This window comes from Physeter macrocephalus, chromosome 19, assembly GCF_002837175.3.
Source record: "Physeter macrocephalus isolate SW-GA chromosome 19, ASM283717v5, whole genome shotgun sequence".
Lineage (NCBI taxonomy): Eukaryota > Metazoa > Chordata > Mammalia > Artiodactyla > Physeteridae > Physeter > Physeter macrocephalus.
In genome coordinates this window covers 18,877,712-18,899,946 of record NC_041232.1, presented here as the reverse complement: position 1 = coordinate 18,899,946, position 22,235 = coordinate 18,877,712, and the positions used below count along the sequence as shown (strand labels likewise).

Here is a 22,235-nt window from a genome sequence, read left to right as displayed (position 1 = left end):
GTCCGTAGCCTGTGCTCCGCAACGGGAGAGGCCACAACAGTGAGAGGCCCACGTACCGCAAAAATAAAAAAAAAGAAGAAAGTTAAAATATAGAAAGAAATTCATGGAAAGGATAATCTCAACCTCAGTAGAGTGCTTAACTCAGGGGTGGAGTATGAGAAGAGCCTGCGATCAGGAGCGGCTCCAGGGGCTTGCTTCAATTCTACTGGTAATGTTTTACTTCCTAAGCTGGTGGTGGATATTCTTTGTATCTTTTTATATACATCTGTATGTCTAAAATGTCAAGAGGAGCTATGAAAAATTCAGGTTTGGAATACTGACCATAAGATGATGCAGGGGGAATTCAGATGGAAATTTCCAGTGATCTGATACTGAGATTCCCTGAGAAAGGACTATACTCATTTATAAAACATTTACCACGTGGCTACTAGTCTTACTAAACACTCAGTAAAAATTTTGTGAATGAAAACAGTCAGCGTCATAACCATTACCTTTTCGGAGGAGATCTTCGCTAGTAAATCTACTTGATATAAAGCAGTTCCATGTTCTTTTCTTGAACTAACACTTAAGTACCCACTTCCTGTATCATCATTTGTTAGCAGCTCAATATCATTCCACATGTTTCTGAGATTGTTTTCCTGAGACAGGAACCACTCTCTTCCCTGTGACAACATGTAAAATTAGGCCAAATTTTATTGTTGCATAGACTCCAGTTCCTTGGGAAATGAAAATGCTTTATCCCCCCCCAAATATACATATATACACACACACATCAATAAGACTTCTCTGTCTTTGTGTTATTTCTGTGGTCACTAGACACTTTGGATCAATAAGATACATGGAACTAGAGCTATGGTTATCACTAGAGAACAACATATTGGTTTAGGGACACAAGGAAACAATTCCAATCTTACCAATCTGTCCTAGAGCTTCTAGTATTTTGTGTGCCTAGCTGAAATTATAACAAATTTTCATTTGGAAAAAACCTTTAACCAATATAGCAATAAATAGTGAAGGCTCTGAAGTCAGACTGTCTGGGATATCTTAGAATGGTAAGGTTCCAGATGAACTTAAAAAAAAAAACCATCCATTCATGTTTCCAGTATTCTTATACAATAAATGAAAATGTTAAGGAGAGGAAGAAAAAACTGCATTAGGTTTCTGACTGGACCAAAGAGTGTATTTGTAACCTTTCGAGTCACTTAACTAACTCATCAGCAAGGACTTATATAACTCATTTCATTGGATATGGGTGGACATAGAATACTAAAATGAAAAACAATCCTTGGATCAAGACTAGTGGGGAACAATAACCAAATAATTACAGTTGTTTTGGTAAGTGCTCGCAGAAATATGTTTTTAAATCTTTGGAAGGTGCAGTACAGGGAAGAAATGATTTTTGACTTGGTGTTCTTTCACATTTACTAAGCTGCTGTCCTTAAGCAAGTAACTTAACCTTTCTGTTCCTCAGTTCTCATCTATAAAATAGGAATACAGTTGTATGTAGCTGGAAAGGTCAGTATGAGTTTCAAACATTCACAAAACAATGCTTCCTTCATGGCAAGCACTGAATTTAAGTGTTATCTAATTCACTACTGTTATTCGTGGAAGCAGGTAACATTTGGGTTAGAAATTTAAGGACACAGGAGCTTTTTAAATATAGGAAAAGAGTTCTTACTAGAAGTGTAAGCAAGGGCACAAAAACAAAGTATGTTAGAATACACGATTTTAGTGGCTGTGTTTGGGTGGGAGTTGGGAGGAGATTAAGACAGGTTGGAGAGAATACTTTTATGGGTCTCAGAGTCCCATATCTGTAAAAACAGAAATATCATCAACCTCCCAGGTCTGTCACACTCACTCATTTGACAAACGTTTACTGAATGCCTACTATGTGTCAGGCACTGTTCTAGGAGCTGGGAATACAGCTGTGAAGAAGACAGAAAAGGTCTTTGTCATTATGAAATTTATATTCTCGTACAAAGGATAGACAAAAATAAAATAAAGAGGATATTGGGTAGGCAAGATAGTTTGAATGCATCACTCATTTAATCTGCACAACAACCCATTTTACAGCTGAGAAACATGAGTCAGGGACTAAGTAAACGGCCAAGGTCACCTAAAGCGAGTTAATGATGTAGCTAGATGAGACTCAAATTCATGCCAGTTATTAACTGTTATACTGCCTCCCTACGAAAAAATAAGTAAACGCACAATTACAAATAGTGCTCAAATGAATGGGGGGGAGGGGCGCATAAGAGAGACCTGTTTGGGAAGGGAAAGAGATGACATCTGAGCTGAGACCTGAATATCAAGAAGCCGACTATGTAAAGCTCGGGGGAAACAAAGATGCAGGCCGAGTACCACAGGCTCAGAGGGTGGAATGAGTTTGGGGCGGCTGCCCGGCCACAGCAAGAATGGAAAAGTGCAGGAGCTAAACGAACAGGTGGAGTCAATAAATCCTTGATTACAAGATTGGGTTTCATCCTCGGTGCTAGGGAGGGAAAGATACTAAGCAGACCAGTGGCATGATGTGATTAACGATTTGAGATTCCTCTGGGTGCCGGGTGAACAGATTAACGAATTAAGCGAAATGAAAGTTTCAGTTAGACCTCCACGCGTAAATGCTCTCAGCTGGACACCGGGGCCAGCAAGAACCGACTCCAACCTCTCTCCCGCCGGCGTTTTGAGGGGAAAACACACCGAACTGAGCTGAGGCCTCTGCTACTTCGACCTGAATCCACCCCCAGCTCCCTACAGCAGCGCGGCTCACCCTCCTCACCTGTAATTGAAGAAACTAAAGAGGAGCACTCAAGCTTATCGTACCCCCCCTTCCGAGCTCCAACAGACGTTCCTAGTCTCTTTAGGGTCCAGGCCACAAATTTAAATTGGCGGGAGAACACCAAGCCCAACCCCTTTTACGGCGGCCAGCGGAGGCCAAGATTGCTTTAGACTCGAAATAGGAAGTAGCCCCACCCTAAATTCCACCCATTCCGATATCTAGGCTGCGCGTTCTAGGCCCCGCCCCCCTCCCCGGCCTCACAACACCCCTTCAAAAGAACAACCAATCACCGTCGAACCGCGTTGCTACAGACACTCTTATCACCACCCCTTTTCCTCCCAGCAAGCTGTGCGACGCACCGGGTCTTAGCCCCTTTGTGCCATCCGGGTCTCTCGCGCGAGGGATTTCAGTCTGTGGCGAAGCGGTTAGGTGGCCGGTACTGTGGAGAGCGTTAAGTGGACGTGCCGCCGTTGCGGCCAGGACTCTGGACTATGGCGGTAGGTGCCGAATCTGAGTTTAAAGTCAGGCATATTTTTCTGCTGCTCTCCAAAGAAGGGATGAACGGCTCGCAGAGCTGGTTTCGGGGCTAGTGTGTGGACAAGATGGCGCCGCGGCCTTCTTCTGCGCCCGCCATTATGGCTGGCTGCTGTAGGGAGGGGGAAAGAAGGCGGTGTCGATGGGGGTGGGGAGCCGCAGGGAGTGTCTTTTCTTCCAGAACTTTCCTCGTGTCTTTCCCAGTTTTATGTTCTTTTTGTCCCACAGAACTGACTCAAGTTTTGCTTACTCACCCTGGTTGGTGATTAATATTGAGTTTCGTTAAGACTTGGGCATTTATGTTCGCGGTGGGAAAGGGCTGGGGAAGAGAGAAAAGAGATCAGGGGTCGTCTCTGAAAAGTATGGGGTCAAAAAGGAGGTGCTTGTAAGAGGTAGAACGTGAGAAGAGAGCAAGCGGTCTTGTAGGGATTCTAGCTGCATAGTTTCGGTTAGGGTGAACCTCCGTGTAAACCTTAGTTTATTCCTTAGTAAGCATCTAGGGAACGTGTTTATCGAAGGGAGTAAAAATTCGACTTAATGAGGAGTCTTTGGAGCTACGAATTCTGACTGATGCTCCGTTTCCGAAGCGGTTCCTGATGTAATCATTTTGAAGTCGTCGAGAAACATAATCAAAGCCCTAACATTGGCATTGTTACTTTAAATTTGAGTCCTTCATAGGCCCGTTTAATTTTAAATGAAAGCTACAGTTCTTAAATTACGTTTTCTGAGAAATTAAGCCTGCTTTGGATATAAGATGCCCAATCCTGATGGATCGCATTATTGTGTGATTACTTCATTTTACTTACCCGTTTACAAGAAAAATGCAAACATTTTGCATTCTTTTCCATTGACTAAAAAGTTGTGTTTTCTCGTTTTCGAAGGTAAATAGGACTATTAAGCATAACGAAAAACTCGTAGATTACTCATCCTGATCATTGGGGTATCGAAGTAGAAATCGTCTGCCCCTCCCCCCGCGCCCCCATACCTAATTGATTTGATTTAGAACCGAGTTTTTGATAACCGATTTAGAACCCCTGTTCAAACAGTTGGGCACATAATCGATTTAAATATTTTTTTGTGTAACTAGTGGGCCTCTTAATCGAAAGAACAGTATTATTTTACTTGGGCTCAAATATGAAAAAAAAAAATTCAGACATTCGTTTCTGCAGCGCCTTGTTCAATAAAAGACACGATCCTCTCGAGATGTGGCCTAGTATTAAGTCCAGTGTGCCGTCTTTGCACTGGAAAAAGATTCTTATACTATGTTTTGAGTGCCATTGTGGTTTTAAAGAAGATGTGAATTTTAAGAAACCGTGGTGTTTTTCTAATACAGCAAATGGTAGAGTGAAGGGCATTTTCATTTAAGATTTACACATAGGTCTGTACTAAATTAAAATCTTAGATACTTTCAGAGAAGTTTTAATACTCGATTTTATTTGGATATTTTTGTTATGCTACTATAATATATTCTCAAGGAAATAAAAGCTTCGGATGAGCTAAGTGGCCCCCTATTATTCATATCTGTTTAGTGATAACGATGGTTTTTGTTTTTGTCCTGTAGTGTGTTTCACAGATGAAAATGGCTGTTTGGTGTAAGTTATTAGCCCGTTTTACAGAGTGCCTTCCCTTAAGGGCGTTTTACTAAGTTTAACTTTACCAACACAGCACATCATAGACCTGTCAGAAATAATCCTTAAGAATAGTGATGAGGGAATTGACATATATACACTAAGATGTGTAAAATGGATAACTAATAATAACCTGTATAAAAAAATAAATAAAATTAAATTAAAAAATTAAAAAAAAAAGAGTAGTGATGAGGACTTCCCTGGTGGTCCAGTGGTTAAGACTCCATGCTTCCATTGCAGGGGGCACGGGCTACATCCATGGTCCACGGTCGGGGAACTAAGATCCACGTGCCGCACGGCGAGGCCCCAAAAGAAAAAAGAATAGTGATGAGAACAAGAGTAAAAGAAAATGACCAATGTTAGTTGTGAAAATCAGAATCACCTTTAGTTGTGTGATAGAGTAGTGTCACATATTAATATTAGACATCGGAGAGTACCATCTTACGTGAGTCAGCTAATGTTGCTGGATCTCATCTGTGAAATGAGAAAGTTGAGCTTGATTCTAAGAGATGAGAGCCTTTCTGCACAAAAATTTTATGATTCCAGAAATCACCCATACATAGAAAAGCATGTGTGCTGGAATGGGCCTCCCCAGTAATTAGGTGTTTCGTCCTATTTGTTACTGGGTTTTTTGGTAACATTGTTAGAGGCGTAACACATAATATGTCTTTCATCCTAACTAACCTGTAAATCCTTCCCTTTTAATTTATTATTTTATTCCTGAAGTCTAACATCGAGTTAGGTGCATTTTTGACCATCAGAAAATAGTTGTTAAAATAATGTGACCTCTCACACTTCATTTGTTAAAGTACTCCCCATTTAGTTTACTTGGTGTTTGTTTTCTGGACTAATCTTTTTAAGGGAAGAAGTTCATTATCATGTGATTATTTCTCCTGCTGAAAATGTATAGTATATTCACTTTTTACCCAATCCAGATCTTTTTTCTGTAAAGAGCAAGTTAGTAGATATTTTAGGCATTGTGGACCATGTGCAACATACAGTCTCTGTCACATTCCTTGCTTGCTTGTTTTAACGACCCTTTTAAAAATGTAAAAGTCATTCTTAGCTCAAGGGCGATACTTTGCTAACTCATGTGGTAAATAATCAACTCCCCAGGCGTATTGACTATTTTCGTATTTCCTCTCTGGTTAGATGGGTCACCAACGTCCACCTTCCACATATTACGGAAATTCTTTTCCCTGTCTTTTATCAGAATCTCACTCAGGAGAACATCTCGTTTCTCCTTGAAGCTTTTTTACTATGACTCTTTTTTTTTTTTTAAATAAGCTTATTATTGATTGATTGATGCTTTGGATCTTTGGTGCTGCGCAGGGGCTTTCTCTAGTTGCGGAGAGCGGGGGCTGCTCTTCGTTGCAGCGCGCAGGCTTCTCATTGCGGTGGGTTGGTTCTCTTGTTCCGGAGCACCGGCTTTAGGCACGCGGGCTCAGTAGTTGTGACTCACTGGGGCTGTAGAGCACTGGCTTAGTGGTTCCATTGCATGTTTGATCTTCCTGGACCACGGCTCGAACCCGTGTCCCTTGCATTGGCAGGCAGATTTCTTAACCAACTGCGCCACCAGGTAAGTCCCTCTATGACTCATTTAAATCAATTTCATGAAGGAACCTACTCCTAGGTAAATCAGGTCTTTGGGAAAGAGTGTGTACTCTTGACTATTTTAATTTTTTAAAAAATTTATATTGTGATAACTTATAAAATGCTTTAAAGCAGAAAAAACTTAATGTTTCCATAGCCCAGAAAATATGTGAGGAGAGGCAGACATATTTTGCAGCATCACTGTGCCAAGGGGCTTTCATTAAAGAGGGTTAATGAAATTAAGATTGGGTTCTCAGATAGGTAAGTTAATTTTCTGTTTTGTTTTTTTTTTAAATAATATTCTAGAAGCATTCTCTTTGCTTTTTAAGACTTTACAGTCTTTGGTCTTTTTAACCTTTAACAGCTCATTTTTAAATGCCTCTTTATGCTAATTTAAAATACAAGTATTGATAAAGGCAACTAAATGAATTCACAGATCTAAAATGGACTCTGTTTTCTCTGCTTGAATACTTATTGGAAATACTTGGAGCCCTATTTTCCCCTTCCCCCAATGTTTTGAAAGTTATAAAATAATGATTAAAAAAAATAAAGATATATCCATTCAGTTACATGTGTCTCTGGTATTGGGTTAGTCAATTTATTTATTGTTATTTCAATTTATTCAGGCCTACTTAGCAAGTATAAAGCATATTTAGCTACTTGGAAATCAGTTCTTCTGATTTCTTGATTTTCTTTATTTTTTAATTTTGTAAAACTCAAGGATAACTATCTTTCCTCCCTTCTCACTCTTTTAAGTAATTGGAAACATTTTAAATGCAGTTAAGAATTTATAACCATTTTTCTCTAAACTTTTAGGCTAGTGATACAGAACGAGATGGACTAGCCCCAGAAAAGACATCCCCAGATAGAGATAAGAAAAAAGAGCAGTCCGATGTATCTGTTTCTCCCAAAGCCTCAAAACATCATTATTCAAGATCACGATCAAGGTCAAGAGAAAGAAAACGAAAGTCAGGTATGTATAGGATATAATTAATATGTGTTCTTCCCATTGAGAAATGGATAGTGAAAAGTGCATTGGGAATTTTCTGGAGAATTTTTCAATTATGAGGAATACAAATGTCCTAATATAGGAATTTTATAACTTGTCAAAGACAACATGTATGCTTAAATTTCTGTCACAATAACTATTATCCCTCAGATGTTCAAATTTTATCCTTTCAACATAGGCAAAACAATATTTTGAAAGATGTAGTCTGGGCAGTGGTATATTCTGAACTTATTTAACATCTTTGATGTAAGTTACAAGAACACTTTTAACCTTGGTTTTCTTTTTAACTTAATGTTAAAATATTTCTGAAAGCAAGAGTTTTTAGTGTTTTGAAATGCTCCTTATTTGGAGCATTCTTTTAACTAGACTGATGTGGGATAGATAGCATGATGTATTGCTAATGAATCAATACTTAAGTAGTTAAAAGAGAGATTGAATAGAAATGAGTTTTAAAGTTTCAAGACCTGGGCTCTGGATATTTATCCTTTGCACCCACAGATAGTCCATCTACAAAATGGTTCAAGTGTAATTTTTATGTATATGTTTGAAACTGTACAGTATCATAACTACTTTTTAATGGGAATTTTTCTAATGTAACATCTTTTTGACTACTTACAAGACACCAAGTATAATTCAACCTGTTTGTTTTCTCTTGCATTCTTTGTTCCTTTTGTTCTTAATTGTTTTCCTCTAATAAGACCCTTTATAAGTTTGCTATGTAATAGGAAGCAAGATGAACTGGACAGAATGTTTTGTAAAATGTAAAGAATCTGTGACCACCTAAAAGACAGTCTGTTTGTCATGTGTCATGGAACATGGACTTGTGGAATTTTTTTGCTTACTTGATTATATTCTGGTTTGCTCAGATTGCTTGATTTATTTCAGATACATGAAGTATTACTGTAGTAGAATAATCCCACCCCTGCCATAAAAAAATAGGCTTTAGACGATGACTAGTAAATAGATTAGTTAGGCAAGTGGCCAGAAATGTTCTTTGTATGAGTTTTGGAATTTGTGTTTGAGATGTTTCTGTACCATTATTTATGGTGAATTTTTGTGTGTTCACAGATAATGAAGGAAGAAAACACAGGAGCCGGAGCAGAAGCAAAGAGGTAATTAATACTTTGTAGTGAATAGGCACTTTAGAATACTTGTAAAGTATCTGGTAGAAATGTTTGTGTGAATATATGATATTGTCAAGGTAAGTACCAAAACTTGAGATTTAAAAGGTTTAATTCAGTTATAAAATAAGCATGATTTTGGATTCATCATTTTTCAAGAAGATAGTTGTTTATATGAAAAGTTCATTCAAAAACTATTAATGTTATGTTGTGAAAATATTCACAATAAAAATTTCATATGAAGAATATAACTGGTTTTTTAGGCCTGTCACACAGAGCTTCCATTAATCTGAGGTCCCGAGTCTCTTTATGCCTGACGACTGCTCAGGATTTTTAAATAGCAATCATCTTTAAGTAGCAATACTCTAGATATCTATGGGCAACTTTTTCTTTATGGAAGATAATGAGAGTCCTTTTCATTAGTAAACTAGTTTGATTCCCTAAGAATAGTATTGAATTTTGAAATAAAGGTGTCAGTGAGGGACTGCTGGAAAGATGGCGGTGACACAAAACTTGAGGATAAGGAAAGACAGCAGCTGTATTGCAGAGGAGTTAACTTGCCCACCTGAGAAGACAAGGAATGAGCCAACAGAGGAAGAGCAGAAGTAGAAGCCAGAAAGGGAGGAGAAGAGGCTCATGGGGGCTGGGCAAGGGACTCCTTAAACAGCTGTGGGCAGGGACTTCACCTCTTCCCCTAATGGAAGCTCTGTTAAATTTTAATTTAGGAGAGTTTTTGTGAAAATGACTATTTTGTTTAGCTCACATGATAACATTTCTATAATAAATCATACTCAGCGTGCTAATGCGCGAAGAGACTGAACTGAAGACGCTGCAGACTCAGATAGCAAAATAATAAGCCTACTTCATGATAAGGTAACTATTAGTCATTCAAACTCCTATTTCCCTTAAGTATATCTTAAATCAGTTAAGGGTTTTAATGGTTTTTTTAAAAAATAATAATAGTAATGTTATGTTTGGAAAACTGGTTTGAAATAAACTAAAACTTTTGCAAGCTTAACCACTTAAAGATTTTCCAGTTTGCCACCATATGGCAAAATCAAGGAAATACTCTTTTTTTATAAGCTCATATGGAGAACTGGCATTGAAACTAAAATTTAGCTGTGTCTCCAGGTCTCTTATTTTTCTGCAAAATAATAAATTACAGAATATGATCCTTTTCTGATGTATCACCATGCATGTTCTAAAATGTTTGACTAAGTTTTTTGTTTTTAAGAAAAGTTAATCTTGAGTGGAAGGAAATATGCTAAGGTTTATTCTGGGAAGTATGAGATAAGTGTCGTGTTGTGGTGGAAAACGGTGGCCTGGGTGTCAGAAGAATATGGGGTCTGGGTTCAACTCTCCTAATATGTAGCATTGTGACTTTAGATCTTAATTTAGTCATATATAAGGTAAGGGGAACTAGAAGATCTGAGTTTCCTTCTAGCTTTAAAATTGTGATTCTGAAATGTCCAGGATTTTAAGGTTTAGCTACAAGGTGGATTTGACAAATCTTAATATGGGGAAATCGAACGTTTAGCACTTCATAATTCAGTATGTGAGTGTAGGATGGAGACTTGATCATACAATTAATTTAGCTCAGTCTCTGAATGTATATGTTGTGAAAGCAAAAGCCTTGGTTTTTATAATCATTCAGAATATGGGGGAAGTATGTATTATATAATGGTAGAGGGATTAATTGTGTTACACCTAGTTTGATTTCATAAAAATTAAAACAGATATGGTTGCCATTTTCTACCCTAGGTACATGAAGTGTAATAGAACTCCAAGCCTGTTGGGATATTGCAAGATGAAAAGTGATTGCTTCACAGTTTAGGATTGGGAGAAAAATCAAGAGCCATCTTTAAGAAAGGATGTGGCAGTATAGCTATAAAAAGGACACTTAACTTTGCGTAAAGTAATTTGAAGTTGCAGAAGATATTAATACTTAGGTTAATTTTACTTAGTTACCTAATTGGAAATGCATTTTTCTGGTGCATTTCTTTGTGTCCTTACCTTCGTTATCGTTAACTTTTAAAACTTAATATTATGTACTCTGGATTTAGAAGTTGTTGTATATACATGTCTGTTTATCTAAAAGGTTTGTTGGAAAATTGGAAAAATTTTGAACATGTGTACTTCCCTCTTAGATAAAAGAAACATCAGGGATTCCTCTTTTTTCTGAAATAGTGGTTTTTCGATATTATTAACATTGAAAGTTATTGTTTTGATTGTGGTATTGAAAGTATTTGGGGGTGGAAACTGCATTTGGGGGGGTTTATAAAGAAAAAGTAAAATTAATAATATACATCTGCAACATTTGGGTGATGTGAAACTAGATCTTTTTTTAAATTTGCCACACACTCCTAAGGTTACTAATGTTGCATCACAACATTTTTGCTACTGATACCCATACTAACTCTCTTTGTTGCACTATTTTCCTGAAAGAACCAACTTCTTCTTAAAACAGGCAAGAAGACATGAATCCAAAGATAAATCCTCTAAGAAACACAAGTCTGAGGAACATAATGACAAAGAGCATTCTTCTGATAAAGGGAGAGAGCGGCTAAATTCATCTGAAAATGGTGAGGACAGACACAAACGCAAAGAAAGAAAGTCATCAAGAGGCAGAAGTCATTCAAGGTCTAGGTCTCGTGAAAGGTAAGTAGTTTTTCTTACGTTAATGCCTTCTAAAGAACTCCTAAATTACATAAAGGTTTGCATTAATGGAGCAACACCCAAAAAAAATCTTAGTTAGAAAATTGGTATTTTTAACTTTGAGTTGTCTGTCACAGTGAAAAAATTTTTGCTGAACTATGTTTATAGAGTTTGCCAATATCTTTTTACATTGCTGGTGCAGGATTCGTTTGCTGCTGAACTCTAATCTAGGTTTTATTTAGGTATGGGTTAAAAGATTTTTGAGAAACTGGGTCATGGTTCAAATTTTTGTGGCTTTTTTGTTGTGTTTTAAGAAACCAGTGTCCGCAACATATTTTGCGGATTTCTGTGGGGAATGTGTGTGTGGTATCAGATTCGGTCAAAAATTTTCAGTAGTAGAATAACTTGATTGTTACTCTTAGAAATAGTTTGGTACGGCAATAGACTTCAGGCTATTAAACAGAACCTTAAATTGGGGTAGGAAACATTGCTTTTTTGACATTATCAGTTTATTGTGTTCCCTCTAAGTAACTACAAATTTATGTACTTGAATTTCAGGCGTCATCGTAGTAGGAGCAGAGAGCGGAAGAAGTCAAGATCCAGGAGTAGGGAGCGGAAAAAGTCAAGATCCAGAAGCAGAGAGAGGAAGAAATCACGATCCAGAAGCAGGGAGAGAAAACGGCGGATCCGATCTCGTTCCCGCTCAAGATCAAGACACAGACATAGGAGCAGAAGCAGGAGTAGGACAAGGAGTAGAAGTCGGTAGGTATTCATCATCTTGAATGCAATCAAGTAGGCCCCTCACAGGGTCTGTTAAGGCAGGCTTAGAAAGGTGAAGTAACTTGCTCTAGAAGCCCAGTATCATACAGTTCTTAAATGGGAAAGCTAGGACCTGGTCCCAAATGCATCTGGAAGCAAAGTCAGTACGTGTGGTTAATCCACCATACTGGTTATACTCTCTCAGATACTCAAGAAGATGAGCTTATAAATTCACACTTGCCTTGATTGGAAGGAAATTTTAATTTGTTTAGGCAGGAAATACAGTAAAGAACATTTAATTATAAACGTTCAGAGAATATGTTGATTCTCTACTAATATTACTTATTAATAGTGTGTTATATCTATATGTACGGATACTGGAAATAAAGTTAATGTGAAAGCTTCTTTGTTAATTTATTGTTCATTAAGTCAAATAGTCTATAAAAGAATGAAATATGGGTAAAAGTGTACCTTGGCTTATAATAACTTGGTTTGTCACTTGTTTGATCATTTTTTCAGTTTTTAATCAGTGGTTTTAGTATGTAATAGCTGCCTAAATTGAACTTTACTGGTTAGGAGATTTAGTCAGTCTAAAGTAAATGGTAATTTCACCATTAATTACCATTTTTTTTTGTTTGTTTGTTTAAATCACCATTTGGGCAATTCGGGTCATTATTTATGGCATTTCTAGTTTTGACCACTGATACCTTTTATTCTAATCAATGACTAATTTTTCTAATTTTGTTTTAGTGATTCATATTTTTGAAAACATTTACAAGTTAATTTATTGTACATTAGAATACTAGGACCAGTTTAACTTATCAATCCCACTAGTAGGAATTTATCCTACCCTTTGACCTATACGAGTGTAAAATGAGTAACGTACAGTTCTAGCCTTTGCAACATTGGGTGTAATAGCAAAAGATTGGAAACAACCTAAATGTCCATCTGAAACAGTGATGGTTAAGTGAATTTATGGAAACTAGTCTTACACACGAGGAACTTGGGGTGCCTATGGAAGGTGTACAACAGGTGGAAAGGAAAGGGTTCAAAATATATTTCCTAGACCAGTTTAATTTTTATTGAACTACGTAACTATAATTTATTTTGATTCAATAAAATAATTACTACTTGGCCATACTGAGACGTGTAAAATATGATTTATTAAAGAGATAGAAAGAAGAGAATTGAAAAACCGCGAAGATTTAGCAGAAGTTTAAGCCGAACTCCTAGCCCACCTCCCTTCCGAGGCAGAAACACAGCAATGGATGCACAGGAAGCTTTAGCTAGGAGGTGCGTATATTTTTTATTCGATACATTTTTTTCTCCTTTTCATCTTGAGGTAGATGTTCAATTGTGTGGACCAAATGAATGCTTTCAGAGGATAATTCAAATAATTAAATCTAGCCATAACGACTGTGGCAGTTTTGTGATACAGAACTGTGTTAAGTGGTTTGTTAATTCTCATCTTTAATTTGCTTATTTGCACAACTGGAAAGAGTATTTCTTCAACAGTTTCTCTTTTTTTCTTCATGATTAATTCGTTTTTCTCAAGTCTAGACTCAAATATTTTCAGTTGGCCATTGGAACTTTTTAAAAAACCCTAAATGTGATCTAAGAACTCTGTTAATTTTGCATCTAAAACTCCTTTGTCTTTACTTTCTTTGTTCTTCCTTAAGAAAAGTCTCTGAAACAATAAGTAGAATTCTGTCAGTGGTTTTCCTGTTTTGAAGGTGGCGAATAATAAGCCAGTTCATTTGATCTTAAAGTTTTTACTGCTGTGATAGTATAGGAAGATCATTGTATTTTTAAATTTTCTAATGTTTCAAAGATGGGTGATTGTGGGACCACACACAGCAGGGCTGTCTAACCGAAATCTGCAAAACCATTGAAAGAACTGCCTCATCGAGGCAAGAAGTAAAGTAAAATCCAAGCCCTTGTTTGCAGGTTTTCCCATATTCTGAAAACTAAAATCTTTTGATTTTTTTTTTTCTTTATGAAATTGAGTTTGTATTTTTTTTTTCATTACAAAAATACAGTTATCACAATGTAACCTGATGGGCTGCTGCCCTGTGAACCCAGCCTGGCAGAAACTCCAGCTGAACAGCAGCAGCAGCAAAGGTGTGAGCTCATCCCTTCTTCATTCCATTCACCCTAGTGAATGGTATTGATTCCAGACCTGCAGTGGCCATTTAAAATATACAGCCAGTAGCTGTCAATTACTTTCTTACTGAAACTAAAATCAACAGAGTTAGGAAATAATTTTCTGCAATATCTGAACTAATTTATAAAGAATGGTCCATTAACTTTGATCATGAATTTTTTTAAGCCCTAAAGTTTATTCTTGTTTACTCTCAAGTTTATTGTAATTTAATTTTTGGATTATGCTAAAGTTGAATCTATAGCATCTAAAACTTTAATTTAGTCTACTTAGTGATTTTCAGATGACAATTTTTAAAACTGCTTTGGAAATACTTTTATTTATGAACCTATGTTTAAACATTAATTCTAATCAGAAACTTGTTTCTGATTAGGACAAATTCAAGGCTGTGCTACTTGTCTTTCTTTCATGTGTGCTCAATAGAAGGGAACAAAATTATAGATTGTTATCCTCCTTTTATGTAAATTACAGCAATTGTTAAAGCAAATGTCAATTTTCTACTACTGTATTTTACCTGTAGTGCCCGCTGTTCCCTCCCCCAAAAAACTTCTTCCCCGATCCTTGCCCCTTTATACTACTTTAAAGGAGGGAGAGGGTGGTGTTTAACTTATGATTGGTAAATCAAGGAATCTTCGGAAGAAAGGGGCTTTCTCTTTCAGGAACTCATTGTGAAGATAAAATTACTTAACGATTTGCCATATACCAGATAGATACCTACTTGACAGCACATTTTGTTTAGTATGTGTATTCAGTGGTGAATTTAGTGTGAATCAGAATTCGTTTTTGTTTGGGGATGAATTTGTGTTTCACGTTTCCAGTTCCTTTGCTAATAATTTCTTTACCTCCTAAAAGTAATTTTCTAATATTTAGTTTTTTTCCCCCGTTTTATTAGATTATAGAGAATGGCAGGGTTTGCTTGCTCTTTTTTAAATTTTACTTTTGGCTTTTTAATTTTCACTGATTTAGAGACTAATAAAGTCTGCTTAGATATAAAAATCATCTGCATGTTTTGATTGGCCTTAATCCTCTATCAACCTCCCTTAAGAAGCATTTAGGTAATTCTATAAATTATTGCATGTACCCTAAGACTTACTCAGCTTTCAATATGTTTTCTCAATGTCTCAAGTTGCAAGATTTAATTTTATTCTTACTCCTGTAACCAGCACTGATGAAGATTGAATAATTTTTATCTTAACCATTTTAATGATTCTCTGTGGGAACTGTATATAAAAGCTACTAGAGTTGTTGGCTATTCAGTGAAATTAAAAATATTTAAGGTCAGTAGTGAAATATTATTTAATTGTGACTGATACCATCTTAAGAATGATTGCTTTTTTTCCCACATGCAGATATCAATTTGGGGAAGGTATTAAATTTATTTAAAATTCTATATAAAGTGTTTTATGCCTACATATGTATACATAAAGAGGTAAATGTTGGCTTTATATTGATATTTTTATTTATTTAAATTGTCTGACAGGTTGGAAAGGGCAAAGAAATTACAAGAACAGCGAGAAAAGGAAATGGTTGAGAAACAAAAACAACAGGAAATAGCTGCAGGTAATTTTTGTTTTCTCTATTATGGAAGTATGGCATTTTTTTGTAAAACATTTGAAAAGTTCAGGAAAAGTAATAGGGAGAGAATCACGTATGATCCCTTCTACCCATCAGTATGCTGTAAATTATTAATTGAATTGTGGACATGTTATTTTTAGTGTTACTTCTGTACCTCATAAAACTTTTGTTGCACTGTATTTCTGATTTGGTCAACGTAGATAGTTTTGATAAGTGAATAGTGACTGTTCTTGTTCATGTAGCAGTTTAGCCATCACTGTATATGTCTTTTAGTTATGATTTTGGAAATGCAGTTTATTAAAGATGATGAACTGAACTGGAGGATGTATTATGTCTTACTATTAAAAATCAAGTTTTTAGACATAACACAGACACACTGCCTGTGGATGATTTAAAGGTGATCAGAGAGAGCCAGCCTGTGTGACGTGTAATCTGGAAGCTGGAAGTATAACAGACCTGGCACTTAACTTCTATAGGACTTGGGCCTAGTATGTTAAGTGTGTGTAACACCTCTTTGATAGTTTTAAACGTTTCTTGTGAGTTTCAGATTAGATGTTGTGAGATCATTTTGTGAACTATAAAGAACCGTACAAAGAAAAGTCAATTTATTAAAAGTTTAGCTACAGTCACTATAGTTCATTTCCATTGAAATTATACACCTTTATCCTATTTGCAGGATTCTCTTTATCCTCAGAAGTAAGTGAAGTTTAAGTATATATAAGGGATCATATACAGAAATGTCTAGTGATGAATACATTAAATAAATGTTTGCTAAAATGTTACTGCTTTATAAGCTTAACACTCAGTCATTTTCTATTTGGTGAAAATATTCTGCCTTTTTGCAGATTAGGAGCTCTTATATATAAATAATGTATTACTGTAAATTAGGAGGTTTGTTTTGGTTAAAATCCATACTTATTTCCTCTTCAGCAGCTGCAGCTACCGGAGGTTCTGTTCTCAATGTTGCTGCCCTGTTGGCATCAGGAACACAGGTAACTCCCCAGATAGCTATGGCGGCTCAAATGGCAGCCTTGCAGGCTAAAGCTTTGGCGGAGACCGGAATAGCTGTACCGAGCTATTACAACCCAGCAGCTGTGAATCCAATGAAATTTGCTGAACAAGAGAAGAAAAGGAAAATGCTTTGGCAAGGCAAGAAAGAAGGAGTAAGTTCTCTTATTCTCCTTTTTTGTCATTGATTCCTCAACTTAGAAAAACAGATTTGGATTGGAAAAGGTTAGTTTGGGTTTATCTTTCTTCTGAGAGCCTGACTGGAATAATTTAATTTGCTACAGTTATTAATTCTGGGGGAAAAAATGCACGACCTAAGTCAGGCTTTCAAAGAAAACCAATATTGCCCTACATTTATTAAAGGGAAAGAGTTGGTTCCTTAGCTTAGATTGTTTTTCATATTATTAAGATGATTATAAATTCCATTGGTGGAATGCCATAAATGCTATTGTTTTTCCATTAAGACTATATTATGGAAAGATCCAGTATCATAATAAAAGGTATTTAAATTTTACATATGCTAAAAATTCATTGTTTTTTTAACAGGACAAATCCCAGTCTGCTGAAATATGGGAGAAATTGAATTTTGGAAACAAGGACCAAAATGTCAAATTTAGGAAATTAATGGGTATTAAGGTGAGTTATACACTTTGTAATAAAGTTCATGTTATTTTATATTTTTAGGGTAACATTGGTTCTCAACTTAAACATTATTTCAGTGATACGTCATCTCTGGGTACTTTCTAGTGCTCTTTCATTTGTGTTCTCTAGATTAACTTCACAGAAATAACCAATAAATTATCATCACTAGTCAACAATACAAATTGTTAAATTTGATTAAAACATTTGTTGAGGGACTTCCCTGAAGGTCCAGTGGTTAAGACTCCACACTCCCATTGCAGGGGATGTGGGTTCAATCCCTGGTCGGGGAACAAAGATCGCACATGCTGTGCGGCACGGCCAAAACATAAGAAATAAAAGTTGATTGTGGGCTTCCCTGGTGGCGCAGTGGTTGCGCGTCCGCCTGCCGATGCAGGGGGGCCGGGTTCGCGCCCCGGTCTGGGAGGATCCCGCATGTCGCGGGGCGGCTGGGCCCGTGAGCCATGGCCGCTGAGCCTGCGCGTCCGGAACCTGTGCCCCGCGGCGGGAGAGGCCGCAGTGGGGGGAGGCCCGCATACCACAAAAAAAAAAAAAAAAAAAAGTTGATTGTTACTGCATGTTTATGCCTTAAGCAAACCTTGTTCAAAATCATAAGCTTCTCTTAGTAAATTAAAAAAAAATTTGTAAAAAAGAATTAATTTTTCCTTTAAAAATGCCCGTTTAGGGCTTCCCTGGTAGCACAATGGATAAGAATCTGCCTGCCAGTGCAGGGTCCACGGGTTCGATCCCTGGTCCAGGAAGATCCCACATGCCGCGGAGCAGCTAAGCCCGTGCGCCACAACTACTGAAGCCCACGCACCGTGCTCCGCCACAAGAGAAGCCTGCACACCACAGGGAAGAGTAGCCCCCACTCGCTGCAGCTAGAGAAAGCCCGCGTGCAGTAACAGCGACCCAACACAGCCCAAATAAATAAATAATAAAAATGCCCATTTAAATGGAGTATTACTCAGCCATAAAAAGGAATGAAACAGTTATTTGTAGTGAGGTGGATGGAACTAGAGTCTGTCATACAGAGTGAAGAAGTCAGAAAAAGAACAACAAATAGCATATGCTAACGCATACATATGAAATCTAGAAAATTGGTACTGATGAACCTAGTGGTAGGGCAGGAATAACGATGCAGACGTTGCAAACGGACTTGAGGACACGGGGTGGGTGGGGGAAGGGGAGGCTGGGACGTAGTGAGAGTGGCATTAACATATATACACTACCAAATGTAAAATGGATGGCTAGTGAGAAGCTGCTGCAAAGCACAGGGAGATCAGCTTGGTGCTTTGTGATGACCCAGAGGAGTGGGATAGGGAGGGTGGGAGGGAGGGGATATGGGGATATATGTGCATATGGCTGATTCACTTTGTTATACAGCAGAAACTAACAACATCGTAAAGCAGTTATACTCCAATAAAGATGTATAAAAAGAAAAAATGCCCATTTAACTGGGGTCGGACTTTCTTAATTTTTTTCAAGGAAGTTTTTTGTTTGAGTTTTTTTGTGTTTTTTTTTTTTTAATAATTAATTAATTTGGCTGTGCCAGGTCTTAGTTGCAGCAAGCGGGATCTTTTAGTTGCGGCATGTGGGATTAGTTCCCTGACCAGGGGCTGAACCCAGGTCCGCTGCATTGGGAGCACAGAGTCTTAGCCACTGGACTACCAGGGAAGTCCCAAGGAAGGTTTTAGGTTTTACACAACAACCTGGTATGGTCAACAAATGTTCAGATATTGGTTATTACTAAGGAAGTTGGTTTTTCATTGAAGGGATATTTGGTTTAAACTCCACCCCCATTTTCTACTTTACTTTTCCCTAGACACTTCATTTATCTTTGGTTGCATTGGGTCTTCATTGCTGCGCGCGGGCTTTCTCTAGTTGCAACGAGCGGGGGCTACTCTTCGTTGCGGTGTTCAGGCTTCTCATTGCAGTGGCTTCTCGTTGTGGAGCACGGGCTCCAGGCATGCAGGCTTTAGTAGTCGTGGCACACGGGCTCAGTTGCTCCGTGGCATTTTTTTGTTTGAGTTTTTTTGTGTTTTTTTTTTTTTTAATAATTAATTAATTTGGCTGTGCCAGGTCTTAGTTGCAGCAAGCGGGATCTTTTAGTTGCGGCATGTGGGATTAGTTCCCTGACCAGGGGCTGAACCCAGGTCCGCTGCATTGGGAGCACAGAGTCTTAGCCACTGGACTACCAGGGAAGTCCCAAGGAAGGTTTTAGGTTTTACACAACAACCTGGTATGGTCAACAAATGTTCAGATATTGGTTATTACTAAGGAAGTTGGTTTTTCATTGAAGGGATATTTGGTTTAAACTCCACCCCCATTTTCTACTTTACTTTTCCCTAGACACTTCATTTATCTTTGGTTGCATTGGGTCTTCATTGCTGCGCGCGGGCTTTCTCTAGTTGCAACGAGCGGGGGCTACTCTTCGTTGCGGTGTTCAGGCTTCTCATTGCAGTGGCTTCTCGTTGTGGAGCACGGGCTCCAGGCATGCAGGCTTTAGTAGTCGTGGCACACGGGCTCAGTTGCTCCGTGGCATGTGGGATCTTCCCGGACCAGGGCTTGAACTCGTGTCCCCTGCATTGGCACGCGGATTCTTAACCACTGTGCCACCAGGAAAGTCCCTGGCATGTTCTACATGTTCTTCCTTGGGCCCACTGAATGATTTTTATGTCCTGCTCTATCCCAGTACCTAGAATGAACATTGCCTTGAATTCCATAGGTGCTGAATGAATGAATGGAAGCTAAGTGAGGTCAAATATGTACTGCAAAAATGTGATCTACTAGTACTTTTTATTTTTATTTATTTATTTATTGCGGTACGCGGGCCTCTCACTGTCGCGGCCTCTCCCGTTGCGGGGCACAGGCTCCGGACGCGCAGGCTCAGCGGCCACGGCTCACGGGCCCAGCCGCTCCGCGGCACGTGGGATCTTCCCGGACCGGGGCACGAACCCACGTCCCCTGCATCGGCAGGCGGACTCCCAACCACCGCGCCACCAGGGAAGCCCTCTACTAGTACTTTTTAAATGAGAAGCACCTTTTATTCCTAGGTGAATTCATTTTAATAGTATATTTTGTCTGTGTTTAGAGTGAAGATGAAGCTGGATGTAGCTCCGTTGATGAAGAAAGTTACAAGACATTGAAACAGCAGGAAGAAGTATTCAGAAATCTAGACGCTCAGTATGAAATGGCAAGATCACAAACCCACACGCAAAGAGGAATGGGATTGGGTTTTACATCATCAATGCGAGGAATGGACACAGTTTGAAGAAAATCACACTTTATACTTGGGACTTTTATAGACTTCTGGTTCTGATGTCAGGTCCTTGTTCACCAAACAGCTGGCATTCTAGCTTGCATGGGTGTTGCATTGACTTTAATTTATTGAAAAATATGATTTTTTGTAAATATCAGATCAGTGATACTGGTGTTAGTGTTGTAATCAGGTTAAACCCGCTTCCATTAAACTTGACAGGACTATAGAAGGACAATATTTTTTAGTTAATGAATTCTACTTTTCAAATATATAAAAGCTGCAGATGGGATAAAATCTCATACATGGATTTTTGGTGTCCACTGTCTTGTGTACTTTTGTACTTAACCTTGTACAGTTATTTTCATCTCTTGAAACATGAAAGAAATGTTATGTAGATGTTCTTTAGAAGATCTGGCCATTTGGTACATAATCCAGCACAAATAGGCTGGGTGGTGATGATAATAAAAATGGTTTTCTCAAAACTCGTGTTAATTTAAGTTACCTGGAATTCTTATTTGAATTTGACTTACGGTTTCTGTAGCATTTTGCAATTTCTAGTAGAAGACACTGGCTAGAAAATCTTTTTTTTTTTTTTTTTTTTTTTAAAGAATTATGCTATAGGCAATACCATGGTGAGCAAAAATGTAAAAGGAAGTTGGGAGTGAAAAAACTTAGTAAAATAATACTGTTTTCCTACTATTATAAGGGACAGAACTGGTGTACAGTATTTGTTAAATATTCCATATGTTATTCAGGAAATAGATTAATACATTAAAGGGATGTAAGCACTTTTATTTTAATAAAGTGCCTTATAACAAGTTCTTTGTATGCCCTTTCCTCATTATCCCTTTTGAATTGTCTAACCTGAAGTACTAAAACAGAAAACAACTTTGTCACTAAATTGAGTAAATTTAGGGCATAGTTTTGGTGGAAGGAGGGGACTACAGAGCTTGTACTCATTTGCTTTCATTACAACAAATTCATAATTTTTAGCTTTCCCTGGAAAAATCCTTTGAAAAACATGTCCACAATGTAGTAGCACAAGGGAAGACTGCTTAATGTGTTTTGGTAAATGTTTGGTTTTCCCAGAGCACAGTTATTTTGGGGAGAGATGGCTCTTCATGCTTCAGTGACAAAGTCAAGTTTCTGGGGAAATAACACCATGGTTTTTCATTTTGGAGTGATCCCAAATTCACATTTTCCTGGTGAGCTGTACATTCTGAAATCTGTTTCATTAACAGTGTTTGTGGAGGGGAAAAAAAAGAATGTTTGTGGGCCTGTAATGCAGTGTGGATATGAAAAGCACACATTAAACTACTTCCTGTGTTTTTCTGTGGTATTTTAGGAGCTGGCCATACATGATGAATGATATGGTCCATCCTGTACTCATTTAGTAATTTAAAGAATTTTTGTAGCCAGTTTTAAACAGGAAACTAATTTTGATTCATTTAGTATATTCATTTAGTATGTCTAAAATAATTGAGTTAGGTAATCAGTATTCTTAGTAGAGAT

At 37.7% G+C, this 22,235-nt stretch overlaps 2 protein-coding genes across 8 annotated transcripts in view; one reads left to right on the top strand and one right to left on the bottom strand.

The window, feature by feature from the left end:
• Positions 1-2,866, bottom strand: part of KNTC1 (kinetochore associated 1) — a 72,198-nt gene extending 69,332 nt beyond the window's left edge. For all 4 annotated transcript variants that reach the window (XM_024121041.2, XM_024121040.2, XM_024121042.2 and 1 more), the window contains exons 1-2: positions 2,780-2,866; positions 492-662 (exon numbers count right to left, since the gene is read on the bottom strand). In XM_024121041.2, coding sequence (XP_023976809.1) covers positions 492-620 — 129 coding nt within the window. In that variant the 5' untranslated portion in view covers positions 621-662; positions 2,780-2,866. The remainder of the gene's footprint in view (positions 1-491; positions 663-2,779) is intronic.
• Positions 2,867-3,131: 265 nt separating this feature from the next.
• On the top strand, positions 3,132-21,205 carry RSRC2 (arginine and serine rich coiled-coil 2). Of its 4 annotated transcripts, none has more exons than XM_007117165.3 (10): positions 3,132-3,276; positions 7,351-7,507; positions 8,612-8,655; positions 11,132-11,322; positions 11,878-12,081; positions 13,249-13,371; positions 15,720-15,799; positions 16,748-16,977; positions 17,369-17,458; positions 20,556-21,205. In XM_007117165.3, the coding sequence occupies exons 1-10, from the start codon at positions 3,271-3,273 to the stop codon at positions 20,733-20,735; spliced, it is 1,305 nt and encodes a 434-aa protein (XP_007117227.1). In that variant the 5' UTR covers positions 3,132-3,270; the 3' UTR covers positions 20,736-21,205. The 4 variants fall into 4 exon arrangements, with proteins under 4 accessions (XP_007117227.1, XP_007117226.1, XP_023976813.1 ...); XM_007117164.3 differs by having other exon boundaries at positions 3,133-3,276; positions 16,745-16,977; XM_024121045.3 differs by lacking the exon at positions 3,132-3,276 and adding an exon at positions 9,460-9,537 and having other exon boundaries at positions 7,412-7,507; positions 11,110-11,322; positions 16,745-16,977.
• The last annotated feature ends 1,030 nt before the right edge of the window (positions 21,206-22,235 follow it).

Excerpts from the sequence above, each read along its gene's own strand:
- RSRC2 (XM_007117164.3), top strand. Across the intron at positions 15,800-16,744 it reads ACAACAGGAAATAGCTGCAG|CAGCTGCAGCTACCGGAGGT; the intron begins GTAATTTTTGTT and ends TTTCCTCTTCAG. Across the intron at positions 16,978-17,368 it reads GGCAAGGCAAGAAAGAAGGA|GACAAATCCCAGTCTGCTGA; the intron begins GTAAGTTCTCTT and ends TTTTTTTAACAG.